Source organism: Sinocyclocheilus anshuiensis, unplaced genomic scaffold (genome assembly GCF_001515605.1).
Source record: "Sinocyclocheilus anshuiensis isolate Anshui unplaced genomic scaffold, SAMN03320099.WGS_v1.1 scaffold627, whole genome shotgun sequence".
Lineage (NCBI taxonomy): Eukaryota > Metazoa > Chordata > Actinopteri > Cypriniformes > Cyprinidae > Sinocyclocheilus > Sinocyclocheilus anshuiensis.
Genome location: NW_015549703.1, coordinates 2,861,490 through 2,879,136, shown reverse-complemented (window position 1 = coordinate 2,879,136; position 17,647 = coordinate 2,861,490). Strand labels below are relative to the sequence as shown.

Here is a 17,647-nt window from a genome sequence, read left to right as displayed (position 1 = left end):
CAAAATCAACTAAAGAGCAATGTTATGCAAGTGCTATAACAAGTCTCAGTAAGCTTAACGCAGTACACGTGGCAACGGTTTTTTTTAATTATATAATAAATAAAAAAACAGATAGAATAGAAAAAGAATAAAGCAATCTAGTGTCAGAGACCCTCTTCTTCTTTTTTTTTTGTGATAATTGTATAATAGAAATAAAAAGAAAACAAATACAAAAAGAATAGAGAAGCTAGTGTAGTTTAGTAGTAGGCCTAGTTTTTTTGTTTTTTGTTTTGTTTAGTTAGTAAATGAATAGAGTGCAAGTCTTAAAAGGGCAAGTTTTATTTTTAAAGAATAGAATAGAGAGTGCTAGATTTAGAGGGTCAAATAAAGATGGAAGACATGTGTTTTTAGCCGATTCTTGAAGATGGCTAAGGACTCAGCTGCTCGGACTGAGTTGGGCAGGTCATTCCACCAGAAGGGAACATTTAATGTAAAAGTCAGTGAAAGTGATTTTGTGCCAAACTTTTTATTTATTTATTTATTTATAAATCAGTCACAACATACAGTTCATTGCACTTTTAGACTATTTTTAATTTTAAAAAATGATTAGGAAATTTTGAGTGGAAAAAGTGGAAAAGTGAAATAGGTAGGAAAAAATGTTGGGATAATATTTTAACAGTGTAAATTATGAGTTAATAACTATATGAATAGCCTATAAAGTTGCCTATCTAAAAGAACGAAAGAAAGAAAGAAAGAAAGAAAGAAAGAAAGAAGTGTTATTTCAACAAACCTTAAACAGCTCAAAGAGTCACTCAGAACCATATAAAATATTCTTATGCAAAGGTTTTGCAAATCTCCAGTGAAACTTGACAGCAAACTCCTCTTAAGCTTCCACTACCTTTGGTTTGATGTAACCCGGCCCATCTGGTGAAGAGAGTGGCCCAAAACTCAAAGAACTGGGGGGAGAAGTGAAGATAGAGGAGGGCAGATCGGATTGAAAACAAATCACGCCAACAGATCTCTCACCGCACATCACATCTGACGATTCAACAAACTTGCTTGGGGTACATTTCTGTCGTGTTGACGGCTAAATTACTTTTTAATGTTCGAGTAACTACAGTCTTTTGAAGTCGCGTGATGATGGATCGTCAAAGTTTGCGAGATGCAACTGTAGCGCTTCGTCGTCCGCGCATGAATGTAGTTTTTCCTTAAACATTTGCTTTTGCAAAACAAAACAAATTCGCTGATGGAGTTTCGTGACAGAAACCAAGGCACTTTTAGCATTTTTGTTTTAAGTACATAACGTTGTTTTTCGGATGCACGCTGGACAACTGAGCAACTGACTAACTTTACAGCGTCAAAACAGGTAAATATGTATTTCGTTATGATTTACTCTTAGGTTAGCAAACACAGTGTGCATGCAGCTTTCATGGGAACAGAGTTTCCATTTAATTTTATCTCTCGATTGTTTTAAATGTCGCGACATCAACTTGCTGTATTGGAACGTGTCGTGTGCTATAGCCATGTTGACGAGAAAAGGATTTAGCAGTTTACTTTTCATAGTAGCTATATTTAGTGACTTCGACTTGAGCAATCTCAAACTTTTGTCAAGTGTCCTAGGTAGGGATGGGAATCGTAAAGAATTTGGCGATTCCATTTCCGATTCAGATTCTTCTGAACGGTTCCGGTTCTTAAAGATTCGTTTAGTTTAGTTTTCAGGCTACTCAATGCCATTCTCAGCAGTCTGCCGCCAAATGACTCGATGATCTGGATATAAGAAATCCCAAACAGACGTATGCAATCCAAATAGCCCTAATTATATTAAACATACTATAGCTACAACTAAATGCAATGTTTATAACTTCACGTTGGCGCTTAACTACTCAGATTGAAGTTTCTTTAGCCTTGTATACAACATAACAGTACATCAGTAGCCTAACAGTCCAAACACGGCAAAAGTGGTTTAGAAAGTGAATCAGATCGATTAAGTAACCGACTGATTTATAAGCTCACAACAGTTATTTGTTCGGGAATCAAACCTCACTTATCGCGTTGTTTGTTTTTAAATCATGAGTTATTCGTTCAGGATCAGACTATGATTTTGATTCACTTCAAAAGAACCGGTTCATAAGAGTCGTTGGCAGTCAGGCTACTGTAGGCTGTATGTTTAAGATTGAGTGAAGGCATAGAATTGTAGAAAACAATGTTGGTGAACCGAACGTCATTAAAATAATTCAGTTCTGGTTTAGAAAAATGCAACCGGTTCTCAATAATAAACAGTTCCCGGCTGTTCCCTTAAAATGTAGTCTGTTTGTAAATGCCATGCATAGTTAGTTTGTTCAAGTAAGTTCCCAAAGAAGATTTTAAAAAATATATTATGTCTATAATTTACCAAGCACAACATTTATTTGGCTTTTCTTTGGTTTTTCTGTTGGAACACAAACTCAAAAAATGCTGCAAAGAATTTAGGTATTATCTAAGTTTCACTTTGTGTGTTTAAAGGATTGGCAAAAAAGTGCGGCAAGTGTGTGCCTTGTTTTCCTGAAAAACAGAAAAGTGTGTGCATGTGTTAAATTTAATGTGATGCCCAGTTGAGAGCATTAGCATAAGAATAAAAGGTCTTAGTGAATTTACCATTGTGTAGAATGAGAAGCGCCAACAGTCAGAGGCAAAGCGAGTGAAAGGATTCAAAAAGAAAAAAAATGATGGTGCATTCAGATTATTCAGCCTGGTTTGGGCTACGGTCATCAGCTTCTGAAACATGGGTCGACCGTGTCACTTTCATCTTCCCGTCCTTGCAGCTCTGCACATTTTCACACATTTCCCTCTTGTCCTGCTGCCTAAATCAGGGCTGTTCAGCCTTGGAATTCCGCGGGAGATTTTAACAAATGCTCATAAAGGGGGTCTGACATTGCACATTTACCGGCCAAGGACGAGACAAGACAATGTGATGACATTGAAGGAAAAAGTTTTAGAAATACCTCTGCTGTTAGGATGGAAAACATCAAGGAAATTTTTGTAAAGTTTTTTTTTTTCATTGTCATATTCTTGAGAATACAAATGCAGTTATTTTATTGTACATCCTCAGCAAACTAAATTAATTAATTCTCAAGTTAAAAAGGTGTAACTCTTTGGAATCTCAAAGAGCTGAACTAGACCTAGACTTTATATCTTGGTCAACACTGTGGCAAGACCTTGAATCTCTTTATCGCCAAGCAAGAGTGCCTGAAGTACACTTGTGCCTCAAAGTGAATTGATGAGACTTTAATAGCCATTAAAAGTGCTGTGAAAGACAGCTGTGTTTCAGGTTTGTGTGCCGTGTTTCTAGTGTCGTTCTGAATTGAAGATGAGGGCAGTGTGGTGAGAAAACAGAGATGTGAGAAGTGGTAGCTGCTTACATTCATTTGCCCTCTCAAAGGCTGTTCTTTGAAACCCATCTCCTTGGCTTTGGCCCGTAGGACACGGGACAATCCCTGCAGTTTAGTAGCTGGTGTCGGACACCTCTCCAGACATCTGCCTCATTCTCTCACAAGTGTCTGGGGTTAATTAGGATCACATCACATCCGGTTTATGAGTGTGGATGGGGTCCTTCAGTTTTTTTTCTCCCTCTTTTTCTCATGCAACTAGCAGAGCATCATTGAAAATTCTGTCATTAATTACTCACCCTCATGTTGTTCCAAACCCGTAAGACCTTCAGAACACAATTTAAGATATTTTTGATGAAATGTGAGAGCTCTCCGACCCTGCATAGACAGCAATGCAACTGAAATGTTCCCAGGTCCAGATCAACACTGTGGCAAGACCTTGAATCTCTTTATCGCCAAGCAAGAGTGCCTGAAGTACACTTGTGCCTCAAAGTGAATTGATGAGACTTTAATAGCCATTAAAAGTGCTGTGAAAGACAGCTGTGTTTCAGGTTTGTGTGCCGTGTTTCTAGTGTCGTTCTGAATTGAAGATGAGGGCAGTGTGGTGAGAAAACAGAGATGTGAGAAGTGGTAGCTGCTTACATTCATTTGCCCTCTCAAAGGCTGTTCTTTGAAACCCATCTCCTTGGCTTTGGCCCGTAGGACACGGGACAATCCCTGCAGTTTAGTAGCTGGTGTCGGACACCTCTCCAGACATCTGCCTCATTCTCTCACAAGTGTCTGGGGTTAATTAGGATCACATCACATCCGGTTTATGAGTGTGGATGGGGTCCTTCAGTTTTTTTTCTCCCTCTTTTTCTCATGCAACTAGCAGAGCATCATTGAAAATTCTGTCATTAATTACTCACCCTCATGTTGTTCCAAACCCGTAAGACCTTCAGAACACAATTTAAGATATTTTTGATGAAATGTGAGAGCTCTCCGACCCTGCATAGACAGCAATGCAACTGAAATGTTCCCAAGTCCAGAAACGTAGTTAGCACATCGGTAAAACAGTCCATGTGACATCAGTGGCTCAACTTCAGTTTTGCGAAGCTACAAGAATACTTTTTGAGCGCAACGAAAACAAAAATAACACAATTTATTTAACAATTCTTCTCCCCCGAGTTACGTCTTCCGCTTTACAAAGCCATTAAATAGCATATGGCAAAATCAGCGAAAGGCCAGAGTTTGACTGATTGACCTCATTAGTCATTGGCAACTTTTGAAAAGCTTAAAGGAAATAAGGCCCATTACAAAGAGTCCTAGTGCCTCAGAAGAAATAGCAAGTTTTCGTTTTGAGGGACTAGATCTTTTACATATGCTGGAGACTCACCATATGTGTTATTTTTAATAATGCATCAATGCATTTTATATGAATTCCAGATCCCAATGGATTTGGAAAAGGTTGTTGGTGTAATGCATGCTCATGTGCGCGGGTAAAGAAAGTACATGCGCAAGAACGCCGTTCACCTTCCTCTGTTGTAAACCTTCTTCTTTGTTCTCCTTTGCATTTTTTTTTTTCGCTCTCAGACCTGCACTCTTTCATTTCCTTTGTGCTGTGGGCTGGCGGGCCACCATTTAAAGAACAGCTGGAAAATGAACAGTTGAAATGTATACTGTTTACATTAAGTTATATTTGACTTGCCATAGCTGTGACTCTAAACGCAGTGAACGGCTAACGTTTCCCAAACCACACGTCCACCTGTGATTCATGGAAACCTCCAGACACAGTATGCGGAGGACGGACCTAAATTTATTTTATTAGCTGACCATGAATAAACATCATACTCAACCAAAATTACAAGTCTGTATTTGAATTTTAGATGAGGTGTAGTGACAGCTGAGTATGTTGGAATATCCATAGAACATTAAAACAAGCTGTGGTACTGGGAATTATATGTATAGAAAACGGTCAGAATGAGTTCAGTGGTTCTCAAACTGCATAGGAGTTTCCCACGACTCAATATAGTCTTTTTCCCCTTTGGAATAATTAAACTTTTTCAGTGTTATTTCTAATGTATGATCTATATTAAATGTTATACAGGAGCAATCAAAGTCCATGCACCACATTGATATTCTTGCACTAAAAAAGTCCAAAGAATACAAATATACATTATACTTGTTATACAGATTGTGAACATTGTAGTTCAATTCTCGAAAGAACATGTAGTGCAACTAGTGTAGCCCAATTCTCAAGCAAGTGACTCTGAATCAATACTACTTCTTAGTAAATTGTGTAAACAGTGTAGATTGATTCCCAATCAGATGACTCTAATTAGTATGTTCTTGTTTGTGAACCAGAAACATAAAGTGCAGTTAGTGTGGACTGATTCCCAAAAATGATTGACTCTAATGAGTCAATTACTTTTAGTAAATTAAGCACACACTGCTTACTAATCAGTGTTGTTACTGATTGGTTATTCACATGACGAAGTGTCATTTAACATACACATTTTGTAGTTTGTCAGTTAAATTAAATGTTTTTGCTTTTTTTGTATTTGTTTAGTGTTGTTATTAAATATTCAGGCCAGTTATTATATTTGTGCTGTCTTAAAATTCTGAGACAACTCAATTAAAGTGTGTTTTTTTATACATTTATTACTGAAATTATCTCACTATTTATCAGTGGAATTACATTTCTTTTTTCAGAATACTTCTTGAAGCTACTAAAAGAATCATTGATGAAGCTGTTAAGGAACTGGAATTGTTAATATGAATAAAAAACCCAGTACAGGAATCGATAAATTCTTTACAAATCCCATCACTGTCTTGAATTTTTCATTTTTTTATTTGATCAAAGGTGATACTTATCCTGAAAAGTTTGTGAACCACTGAGTTGGTAGAAGTTTTACTTGATATCCTTCTCAACAAGGGAGGACAGAATATAAACCTGTGTGTGTGTGTGTCAGGATAGGCCTTATGTGCAGTTTACTATCAAGTCAACAGCCAGCGTTAAATCAAAGTGCCGTGTGACACTGTGGCCTCTGAGGGTTACCTTTGATGTGCTAGTTAATTAATTCCCGAAGGGCTGCTGACGGGCTATCCAGTTCTCCATTATGGGAACCTCTTCACAGCGGCCGCCTGTATCGTTGTTACAGTTATTGTATCATCTTCACAGTCGCAGTTTACCCTCTCACTGTCACAGGCTCAAATAATAGCACACTGTTCCAAGTGTTTGTTGTCAGAGCTAATCGGATGCAGAAACCGAGTCTGAATTGCAGAGGCCACCGGCGGTTTGCCGAGGTAGTCTTCTGTTTCCGGAGTTATTGGAAACGGAGAAGTCGATGCAAGGGAGTTGTGATTTATCAGGCGGCCTCCCAGCTCCTGACCAGACTTGCCAGGAATGGAGTGGGCAGATAGATCAGTCTCATTGCGTTCCATAGGATGAGAAGGGAGATCCAAAGAGGAGCGCTGAATCCCCGCCAGGCCACAGACTCCTTTCCAACAGACTGGAAGACGAGCTGGATGTGTTGAGCAAGGAGAAGCCATGTGGTAAGCTTTAGCAATCAGCCCAATCTGTTCCCCCAACACGCATGTCCACTCCCGCTCCTGGCCTCTCCATGAACGCCGCCCTCGCTGTGGAATTCTCTGATTACGCTGTGCTGGATAAGGATCATGTGTGTCCCTGTCATCATCTCGCAATTCCCGGTGTAGCTTAAATATATGACTCCCCACATTGGGACCTTTAGAACAGTGAAGATTAGAAACATTCATGAAAAGGGAAAATACTGTCATTATTTTGTGCATAGCAATGTTCAGATTTGGTCTATTCTATACTCAAAACAATAGAGTGCTGAAGCAGTGAATCCTAAAAGCTGGAAACGAGTGAGCATCAATAATGGGTTATTGGTTACATGGTTGAAATAAGGTCTGTGGTTAACATAAGCTCAGGATATTTTCACAGCGACATAAAATACATCAGTATTTCCACGCTCATGATTTTTATTAAGCATTTTTGTGTCTTGAAAAAGGCCATATCTAACAAGTGGCTGAATGGGATTACAGAGGTTGTCTGGGATATTGTTTGTGCTTGCGCTCAATCAAACTATTCCAACTCAAAATTTCCAGCTTGTAGACTTTAAATAAGGATCATAAGATTTGTCAGAAGCTTAGTGGTGGTAACATTGAAATCATTCGACGGTGGTGTAATTTGTTCGTAGGATAGCTTTAGCTTTTTACAGTACGTCTGGCGATTTTTATTTAGGCTTCAAAATTCATAAAAGTTGTGTTCATTTGTGAAGGTTACATTGATGATCAAAACGTGGAAGAACCATAAACTTTTGTTGGTCACAGAGACTATTTTCTGCAGTAATCCAAAGGCCAATAGAAAAGTCCTGTTGGCTTTTTGTGAAGGGAACCAGAGTGATGCAAACTTACGGAATGGCCTACACAATTTTGTCATCCTTCAAGCGCTCTATTGTATGGCTTCAGAAAACCTTTGTTTGGACCTCTTTTATCATGCTTTTTGTAGTTTTGGAGCTTGACAGCTCCTGGCCACTATAACCTGTTGTTCTTATAAGCATAATAGCTTATGAGAAAAAAGGTTTGGAGCAACATGAGGGTGAGTATATGATGACAGAAGCTGTATTTTTGCCTGATATTTCAAATTGATATTTATAGTAGTGCTGACAATACACTATAGGTCTCTAATTGGCCAGCAGGTTATCACAGCCAACTCACAGATGGACGAAGTGTCAGGGTGTAAAGCAGCTGGTAAAGTTAGGAATCCACACAAACACCATCACACGTTACAGATACCAGTGTGTCTCCACTCTCCGGACCCCTGCACAGCTGACAGACCACTGACTTGCAAAACAGACAACAACAAAAAAGCTGTAAAATAGGCTCACACATGCCGACACCATGAAGAAATCATCAGAGAGACCAAGATAACAGAGAAGCCTCACACTTTGAACTGAGGAGATGCGTGGACCTCAGGGTTCAGGGATGACTTTATATAGGAGAATGATGGACTGATATTTTCAAGATAGGACTGTGCATGTAGCTCATAAACCAAACATTGAAATGATAAATTGGATAGTTCTAGCTCTAGATTCTGTTCAGACGAGGTGTGCTAATTGCTGATAAATTAAATAAATGCTGATAAATCTATGATCACTGCAACCATAAACAGTCTACAGTTAGGCTAATGAACTATATTGCTTGCTTTTTTATTCTGATCACTATTAATTAAGAATTGTTTGTTCAGATTATTTATTAAAATTAAACGATACATTTAATTCATATAATATGAATAAATAAATAATAAATTGAACATTTCTGTATTTTATCATATTGCTTTTTTTTGCAATTTTATAAAAGCAAAACACGCTTGAGGTCATGCACCACAGTCATTTTATTTATTTAGACTGAATATGGGGAAAAAATGTATAAATATGTAAATAAAAATATATAAATAAATGAAAAATAAGTAAAAGAATAAAAAGTTAAAATAAAAAGGAGAAGTTAAGAAGAATATAAAGTTTAAAATATTTAATGAAGGGAAAGTAATGCAAAAATCAAACGAGTACTTAATTTAGGATTGTATTTGGTTTGTGAAGTCATTTCTTTATTTATTTTAATTTCTGCAGGTTTAGGCCTCCATAGTTATTGACCAATTGAAAAAAAAAAAGTTTTAAACCATTGTTAAAATACATTGGCTGTTTAAAAACATGCATAATCACGAAAACAGCCATGTGCTGGTTGTGCAGTTGGCATTCGTAATATTTCCTTAGCCTAAATGATATTTACCCGTAATGATACAGAACACCCTCAAGCTGCCGAGCCAAACTGTACAATAAAATACGTCCCATTCAGTAAGTTAGCTGCTAATTACGTTGAAACTACATTACACCACAACTATAATTGCCTTCACAAGCGTGTAATTAACATTTGTGTCTGTTGCTTTCTGGGAGGACAGACGGAGGGATGACAGCTGGGCTTGTAGCGAGAGAGCGCTAACTACCCATTTGGTTAAGTGACCCGAGCAAATGGTGTGCAGAGAGAGCAAATTCTTTCCTGAGATCTGTGATGTGACACGCAACAGCTGCACTACACTCTGTTAAAGTATCCTCTCAGTAAGCCTCACCTTATTTATAAACACTTGCAGTATAAACACAGCTCTCATAACGATTTAATTAGGTGCACAAACATATACAACTACATTCTCAGCACACTCAACAGAGCTTCGCTTTGACCCTCGCTGAGACGCTTTCTGAAACGATAGACTTGGTTGTAAAGTCAACATCTGTTTCAGATTTTTAGGAGGACAAAGAGATCAACCACAGGATATTGCATATATGCAGGGGTTTAGGGGTTGGGGGGATGGGTAAGGTCATCCTTTGGTCTTTGAGACGTTTTCCTTGCTGGTCAGCGGGGTATATCTTCATGCCAACTCATCAGGTCTGTCAGTGTTCAGAGGAGGATGTTGTAGTTCTGCTGCTTTGCTCTGAAACATCTGACTTCTGTGCTCATTCATATTCATGGTTGTTATGAAGGTCAATAGTGAGAGATTCTGATTGCGTCATTGAGTATGTGCAGCATTATTATATTCCAGAAATAACAAGATCTTTCATGCGGGTTGATAATTATGAACAGTAAACATCAAAGAAAATTTATTTTCTTGGCATTTAAACAGTGGAGAGCAAGAATGCAAGCACATTTAGTTTAGAAAATGGTGAATTTAGCTTCATTCTTCAATGGTAAGGCTTCATTGGGTGTGTTAGAATGGCATACAATATTGTTTGTAAAAAGCATTTTAACTTTAAATGACCAAGATTGACTTGACTGTAGGTACAAATTTACTGAACAGTATTCCCAATTTTGTTTTGTTCAGATTTTTTAAAATGTTGCATGCATTATGTGATAACGTTTTACAATTTAAAAAAAAAGTGTTACTAAAATCATCATAATTTAGCAATTTTTACTGCAAGATATACTATATTGTCTATCAGTCATAAAAGCACAGTTATTGTTCTAATTAGGGCTGGGCGATATAGCTAAGAAATGTATCAACGATATAATGTTTCATATCGTTCGGTATCGATAATTATTGACATTTCTTATAACCTTTTGTAAAACAAAAAGCAATAGAAAAAAATGTTTAAATTTAACCACTGTATTTATAACACAATTTATTGAGACAAACAACAAATATTTTTTGTTTTAACAATCAAGCACAATCAAAATTAAACAAACTATACTACCATTCAAAAGTTTGTGGTCGGTAAGATTTAAAAAAAAAAGAAAGAAAAGTTTTTTTTTGTAACGTTTCAAATGCTCACCAAAAACTGCATTCATTTGATCAAAAATACAGTAAAAACAGCAATACTGTGAAATATTATTACGATTTAAAATAACTGTTTTGTATTTTAATTTATTTTCGAAATGTTATTTATTCCTGTAATGAAAAAGCAGAGCTGAATGCTCAAGAAACATCTTTTATTATCAATGTTAAAAACAGTTGTGCTGCTTAGGTTTGTGGAAACTGATATATTTTTAGAGCATTATTTGAAATGGAAATCATTTGTAACATTATAAATGTCTGTTACTATCACTTTTGAACAATTGAATGCATCCTTGCTAAAATCTAATTATTAATTTCTTTAAAAAAATGAATTAATTTAAATGATATGATAATGGAAAGGTGTTGTAGTGTGTTAAAGTCATTACTCAAAAGTGATGTAATTATAGCTTAGTGGAAGTAAGTGATCCCATTATAATATAGAGAAAGCAATTAGTCATTTATAATTGATAACCATTGTAGAGTCACTTTTCTGACCCTGTTGACCTCATGACATTATATGCACTTCATGTTTGTAATGTTATCGATGTTGCTGGATAACAAGATGGCACTTCCCACATGCAAACAGACACTGAACACACAATTAAGATTAAGTATAAGGAAACAATCTTGTCTAATCACTTAGAAATTAGTTCTTTTGAATATAATTCACACTTGCATTTATGACCACTCAGCATGGTTTAATGCAAAAGATAAGATGCCAAAGAAGACTAGAGAGATCTTCAAGTAAGAGGAAGTTTGTTTTCCATTGTGTTGTGTGAGGCAAGCCGTAACACAGTTGAAAAGGAATGAGGCTCCAAACCAAACATGCTCATGTCATTAGCATACAGAAAGTGTTTATTTGTTAATTTAGCTGTTTATTTATGTATCTATCCTGTGGTTTGTTTTTCTGCTAAGAGCTTATAATGCTATTGGAGTGTTGAACAGAAGCATGTGCTTCTAGAATTGCACTCGTCACTTATTGATAGAAAATGTTCAGCTGTATAAGATGGTACATGGTGTTTCTTCAGCATCCATTTGATTGCGCAGAAGGGCCACAGGGTTTTCTCACTCATTATCTCTGGGTTTTGTCGACCTGTCCTTTTTTTCACCCTCCCAGTCCTGTGGGGTGGATGGTCTTTTTTCACACCTGTTGCTTCCTTTCAGACTGATTACAGGCACTGAAAGAAGCCGTCAAAGGTGCCTGTCATGTATTCAGGGAAAAAAATGAAGAAAAGTTCATGGAGCTTCCTGGAAGAAAAACACTTTTGACACTTTGGGAGTCCACATAATTGCTGGTGTTAAGTAGTCGGTGTAATTGCATTCCTGAAAATGGAGGGAAAGTTGTGAAGATAAAGGGGATTGTGTCCAGTTTTAATTGCTTGACTTCACCTGCCTTTGCCAAAGTATTGGCTGGAAGGAAATCAAATTTACAACAAGTATAAAGTGAATCAAATGTCCTCCTACGGCTCTTCCCTTACAGCATACTTTTGTGGAATTGTTCAGCTCTAATCATTATCTGTGACGGAGAATTTGTTAAGGTGGTCTACACGGTCAATCCGTGAGCAGGAGTGTTCAAAGGGGGGATTTTGTGAACGGTCACGACTGAACTTTCTGGCCCAGCAGTAGGTGGGGTAATGCGGTAGGGGGCGGCTATGGAGGATTAGCCCACAAGCCTGCGTGGTCTCACACCCCTCTGTCATGTTTACCTGAGATTCTGATCCTTTTCACACGCTGCATTTGTCAAAGCAGCCACGCAGAAGAACAGAGTAGCTTTCTTGTCGTTTTTCACCCTCGCCACCACCTGTCCACTCGGTTACGCACACCCGTACTGTCAGATCTTCTCGTCAAAGGGTCAGAGTTTGGCTTAGACAGACCTCGACAAGAAAAGAGTAACATGGGGGACTTGTATATCGGCTATGCAAATCAGTTGGTAGAATTTTGGCCATTTTGGGATGGTTAGCCTTAGCTTTAGAACCACCAACAGCCCTGCCATTGAATAGTGCACAATTTTCAAACTCGTCACTTATTGATAGAAAATGTTCAGCTGTATAAGATGGTACATGGTGTTTCTTCAGCATCCATTTGATTGCGCAGAAGGGCCACAGGGTTTTCTCACTCATTATCTCTGGGTTTTGTCGACCTGTCCTTTTTTTCACCCTCCCAGTCCTGTGGGGTGGATGGTCTTTTTTCACACCTGTTGCTTCCTTTCAGACTGATTACAGGCACTGAAAGAAGCCGTCAAAGGTGCCTGTCATGTATTCAGGGAAAAAAATGAAGAAAAGTTCATGGAGCTTCCTGGAAGAAAAACACTTTTGACACTTTGGGAGTCCACATAATTGCTGGTGTTAAGTAGTCGGTGTAATTGCATTCCTGAAAATGGAGGGAAAGTTGTGAAGATAAAGGGGATTGTGTCCAGTTTTAATTGCTTGACTTCACCTGCCTTTGCCAAAGTATTGGCTGGAAGGAAATCAAATTTACAACAAGTATAAAGTGAATCAAATGTCCTCCTACGGCTCTTCCCTTACAGCATACTTTTGTGGAATTGTTCAGCTCTAATCATTATCTGTGACGGAGAATTTGTTAAGGTGGTCTACACGGTCAATCCGTGAGCAGGAGTGTTCAAAGGGGGGATTTTGTGAACGGTCACGACTGAACTTTCTGGCCCAGCAGTAGGTGGGGTAATGCGGTAGGGGGCGGCTATGGAGGATTAGCCCACAAGCCTGCGTGGTCTCACACCCCTCTGTCATGCGGACCTGAGATTCTGATCCTTTTCACACGCTGCATTTGTCAAAGCAGCCACGCAGAAGAACAGAGTAGCTTTCTTGTCGTTTTTCACCCTCGCCACCACCTGTCCACTCGGTTACGCACACCCGTACTGTCAGATCTTCTCGTCAAAGGGTCAGAGTTTGGCTTAGACAGACCTCGACAAGAAAAGAGTAACATGGGGGACTTGTATATCGGCTATGCAAATCAGTTGGTAGAATTTTGGCCATTTTGGGATGGTTAGCCTTAGCTTTAGAACCACCAACAGCCCTGCCATTGAATAGTGCACAATTTTCAAAATTTAATTAAAAGTTGAATAGATTTTATTTATTTATTCATTCATTCAATCATTCATTCATTCATGCATTCATTTTAAGTGAAATAGCATATATATACTATTCAAAAGTTTTGGGTATATTTTTGTTTATTTTATTTTATTTTATTTTTTAAAGAAATTAATACTTTTATTCAGCAAGGATTCATTAAAGGGGTCATCTGACGTTGCTCTTATCTATTCACGAACAGCTTGTAACACTCTAAAGAGAAAGGAAAACTTGAAATCGCATCATATGACCCCTTTAAAATGATCAAAAGTGATGGTAAAGACATTTATAATGTTACATAAGATTTCTATTTTAAATAAATGTGGTTCTTTTGAACTTTCTATTTATAAAAGAATTCTGAAAAAATTATCATTTAATTATGAAAGCAGCACAGCTGTTTTTAACATTGATAATAGTAAGAAATGTTACATAAGAAATACATTTTAAAATAGAAAACAGTTTGTAATTTGTGAATTTGTGCAATTTGTAAAAATACTTCAGTTTTACTGTATTTTTTGATCAAATAAATGCAGCCTTGGTGAGCATAACAGACTTCTTTCAAAAACATAAAAAAAAAATTGTACCGACCCCAAATTTTTGAATGGCAGTAATGGTTTGTTTGTTTATTTATATAATCAGTTATATATTATATTGGCTTTGCTCTCTAGCTATCAGTAACAAGAAATTGTCTGATGCGTGTTATAATAACGTTGAAATAATTAATTATCATCTTTGACAGGTATTTATGAGTCATTGTTACTGTGTGTCGATTCCAAGGCAGATTTGGCTGCAGTAATACTTGTTACTGGCAAAAGAAGGTGACCAGTGCCAGTAATAGCATGTTTATGTTTGACTAATGTCATCAAAAGTGATTCAGTTCATTTAACATTCTCTTTTAACAATCGTGCTAATGATATGAAACAAGAAAAACCTTAAGTCCTGGAAGGTGGTTTCCATAAGAGACATATAGAAATGTCCCAGTTGTTATAATTGGCCTGTGTACATTTGATGACAACACTGACTTCACAAGCAACATTAGGAGGCATCTCCTTTACTTACATCTCCAAAGGAAAGTATGAAGAGGTGTCAGTGAGACAGGATGGCAAATGTACCCTCTTGGCTAACAAGCACTGAGACAGATGCTGGCCAACTCCAACAGTCCACCTCTAATCGGCTTACCTTGGCAAAGGGATGTTTGTCTGGCACAAGAAAAGGCTGATGAATGTGGCCACAGGTACTCTTACAGGATGCTGAACATAAGAAAATTATATTTTGGATTTGCATGTAGAAACAACATTCAAAAGGTCAAAAATAAAGCATCATTTAGTTTGCATGCATAATTTTCCTTTTGCAGCACACTAATATGCTAGTTATTTTTTTTTTGTAGAAGGAAAATATAAAGTGTATGACAGTGTGTGTTCTTTATCTCAGTTGTTTTTTCCCCAAATTCCCTTATTTTGATTTTTAATTTGAGGGGGAATGGGCTTCCAAATAGCTTGTTGATTATGGCAAAAATGTGATAATTTTGGTCAATATTGAGATCAGGATTATTTATCACAATTACTCATTGATTTTGGAAAAAAAAAAAAAAACTTTCCCTGACCATTCAACTAAAAAGTAAAAGTAAAAATTGAGTAAAAGGAATAAAAGATAACATACATAAAATAATAATTATATAAATTTAAATAAGATTGAATTTGAATAAGATCAACAGTAGTGTACTTCCACAAGCTACTAAAATCTATTAAACAATTATAGAGGTTCTGATCAATGCAAAACAGAATGCTGCACAATAATCTTTTATCTTGATTATCTTGTTTTCATAATCTTCGTAATGTAAGTCTAAATCAAACCAAAATTTGATTAATCACCCAGCTCTTCGATCTATTCAACATTTAGTTGTTTAACTATGTGTTACATAATATGAGTGTTGATATGAAAATGATTGTTGCCCTATTTATTGAAACTAATTCTGAGTACATCATGCTTTGCATACATACTTGTTCATTTGCTGAAGAACAAACAACATGGGCAGCCACAATCAGAGACTGAATGGCCTCAGTTTGGACCTCTTTTCAATCCTAAACCGCTCGCTGTTTGCTCTGAACCAAGGATAATCTTGTAGGTTACACAAAGTTAAACAAGCGGCGTGCTGCCAAGTCATCTGCCTTCAGCACAGGCACTCGAGCGCTCTGACAGAGCTGCCGCAGAGGAGGTTCTCCGCACGCTCTCTGCTTTGTCTCTTCTGGTAACATGGCATTTCTACAACGGCTCCTCTAAGCTCTCAAAATAAACAGACAAGCCATGAGACAGGGCAGAGGGAAGTGAAGGATTTTTCTTTAGAATTGTAGTTTATATAATGGAAACGTTTCAGTCAAACCCTCCGATTGCCATCTGGAAGATGTTATGCATTTTTAGGACTTTGGAGGGAAGTAATAATATTGTCAATGTCCAGTTGTGACACCTCTTTTTGTCTGCTACCTATTTGTTTGTTGCATGTTTCATCTGTTTGTGTGGCTGGCAAGATTAAAGCTCAAATAACGCAGTTGTTTTTGTCTTTCAGGCTCATCATGGAGACCACGAGTCCCACCACCACCACAGAAAAGAAGGAAAGCAAGGGGTCAGGCCTGGATGGCAGAAGTTTCTCAGACCTTCCCAAAAAGCCCTCACCGACCACAGCATCCCGAGGTACGGTAAACTCACATTAAAAATTGCCCACTACATTAGTGAAATAAAAAATGAGGCAATGCACCTTTAAATTACTTTCTTTCCTATTCCGGTTTATTGTGTGAAGACCATTTATAGTTTGACTTACCAAGTGTTTGTGGCGCTTTTTTTCTGTTTCTTTAAGTTGTACGACCAGGTTTAGCTTGTTAGCACAACTCATTTAGCCCCTGGTGGTAGATGCCGAAACTACAGCATTGGGCTGCAAACTCCATTGACAGGGGTGTTTGAGAACCTGTTTAGAACAGTGTTATTTTAGTACTATTCAAGCTATTACAATATAATTCATATTTTAATTAGCTTTTATTTTGATATTTTCGGTTTTCATTTTAGTTTCTGCATTTATCATTATATATGTCTTCTATTTAGATTTCATATATTTTAGATTGCCTTTATTTTGTTTTAATTTTGGTACTTTAGCCTAAACTTGACAGCATTTTGTCATTTTTATTTAGGTTTTTCATTTAATGTTTATATTTGATATTTAGTTTTAGTTAACAATAACTACACCGTAGAAATCGTTATTATTATTAAATTTGATATGCCTAGTAGTTTAAATTGTTGTTGATATTAAAAATATTTAAAATGATAATTAAAAGTAATTTTGACATTTTGGAAAGATAAGTTTATTTTCAATTTTCAATTAAAAAAATAAGTTAATTTTCAATTATAATACTTTTTGTGTGCAAAGAAAACAAAAATAACAACTTTATTTAACAATTTCTCAGTCTTCGATGCGCGTTTACAAGAGTACCGTGATGCATTGGCGTGGTGCTGCTGATGCAGGAGCCAACGTTCCGAAAAGTTCTCATATTCATAGAATGAAGGTTGAAACACTGATGTCACATGGATTATTTAACAATGTCCGTACTACCTTTCTGGGCCTTGAACGTGTCAGTTGCACTGCTGTCTATGGAGGGTCAGAAAGCTCTCGGATTTCATAAAAAATATCTTAATTTGTGTTCTGAAGATGAATGAAGGTCTTACAGGTTTGGACGACACGAGGGTAAGTAATTAATGACAGAATTTTCATTTTTGGGCGAACTATACCTTTAACACCCTAGGTTACGCAAAAGACCTGTTCATAATTGTCTGAGATACATGTATGTAAATATATTGCATATCAGTCCGGTTTGCTTACTTGTTGACTCAAAGATGCGAAGGAA

The 17,647-nt window shown here is 37.1% G+C and overlaps 1 protein-coding gene across 3 annotated transcripts in view; it reads left to right on the top strand.

Annotated features, from left to right (window-relative positions):
• Window positions 1-926: 926 nt before the first annotated feature.
• LOC107660646 (zinc finger protein GLI2-like) overlaps window positions 927-17,647 on the top strand; it is an 86,775-nt gene continuing 70,054 nt past the window's right edge. The window contains exons 1-2 of one of the 3 annotated variants that reach the window (XM_016450030.1): window positions 927-1,043; window positions 16,321-16,445. In XM_016450030.1, coding sequence (XP_016305516.1) covers window positions 16,328-16,445 — 118 coding nt within the window. In that variant the 5' untranslated portion in view covers window positions 927-1,043; window positions 16,321-16,327. The other 2 variants (XM_016450029.1, XM_016450031.1) reach the window with 2 other exon arrangements.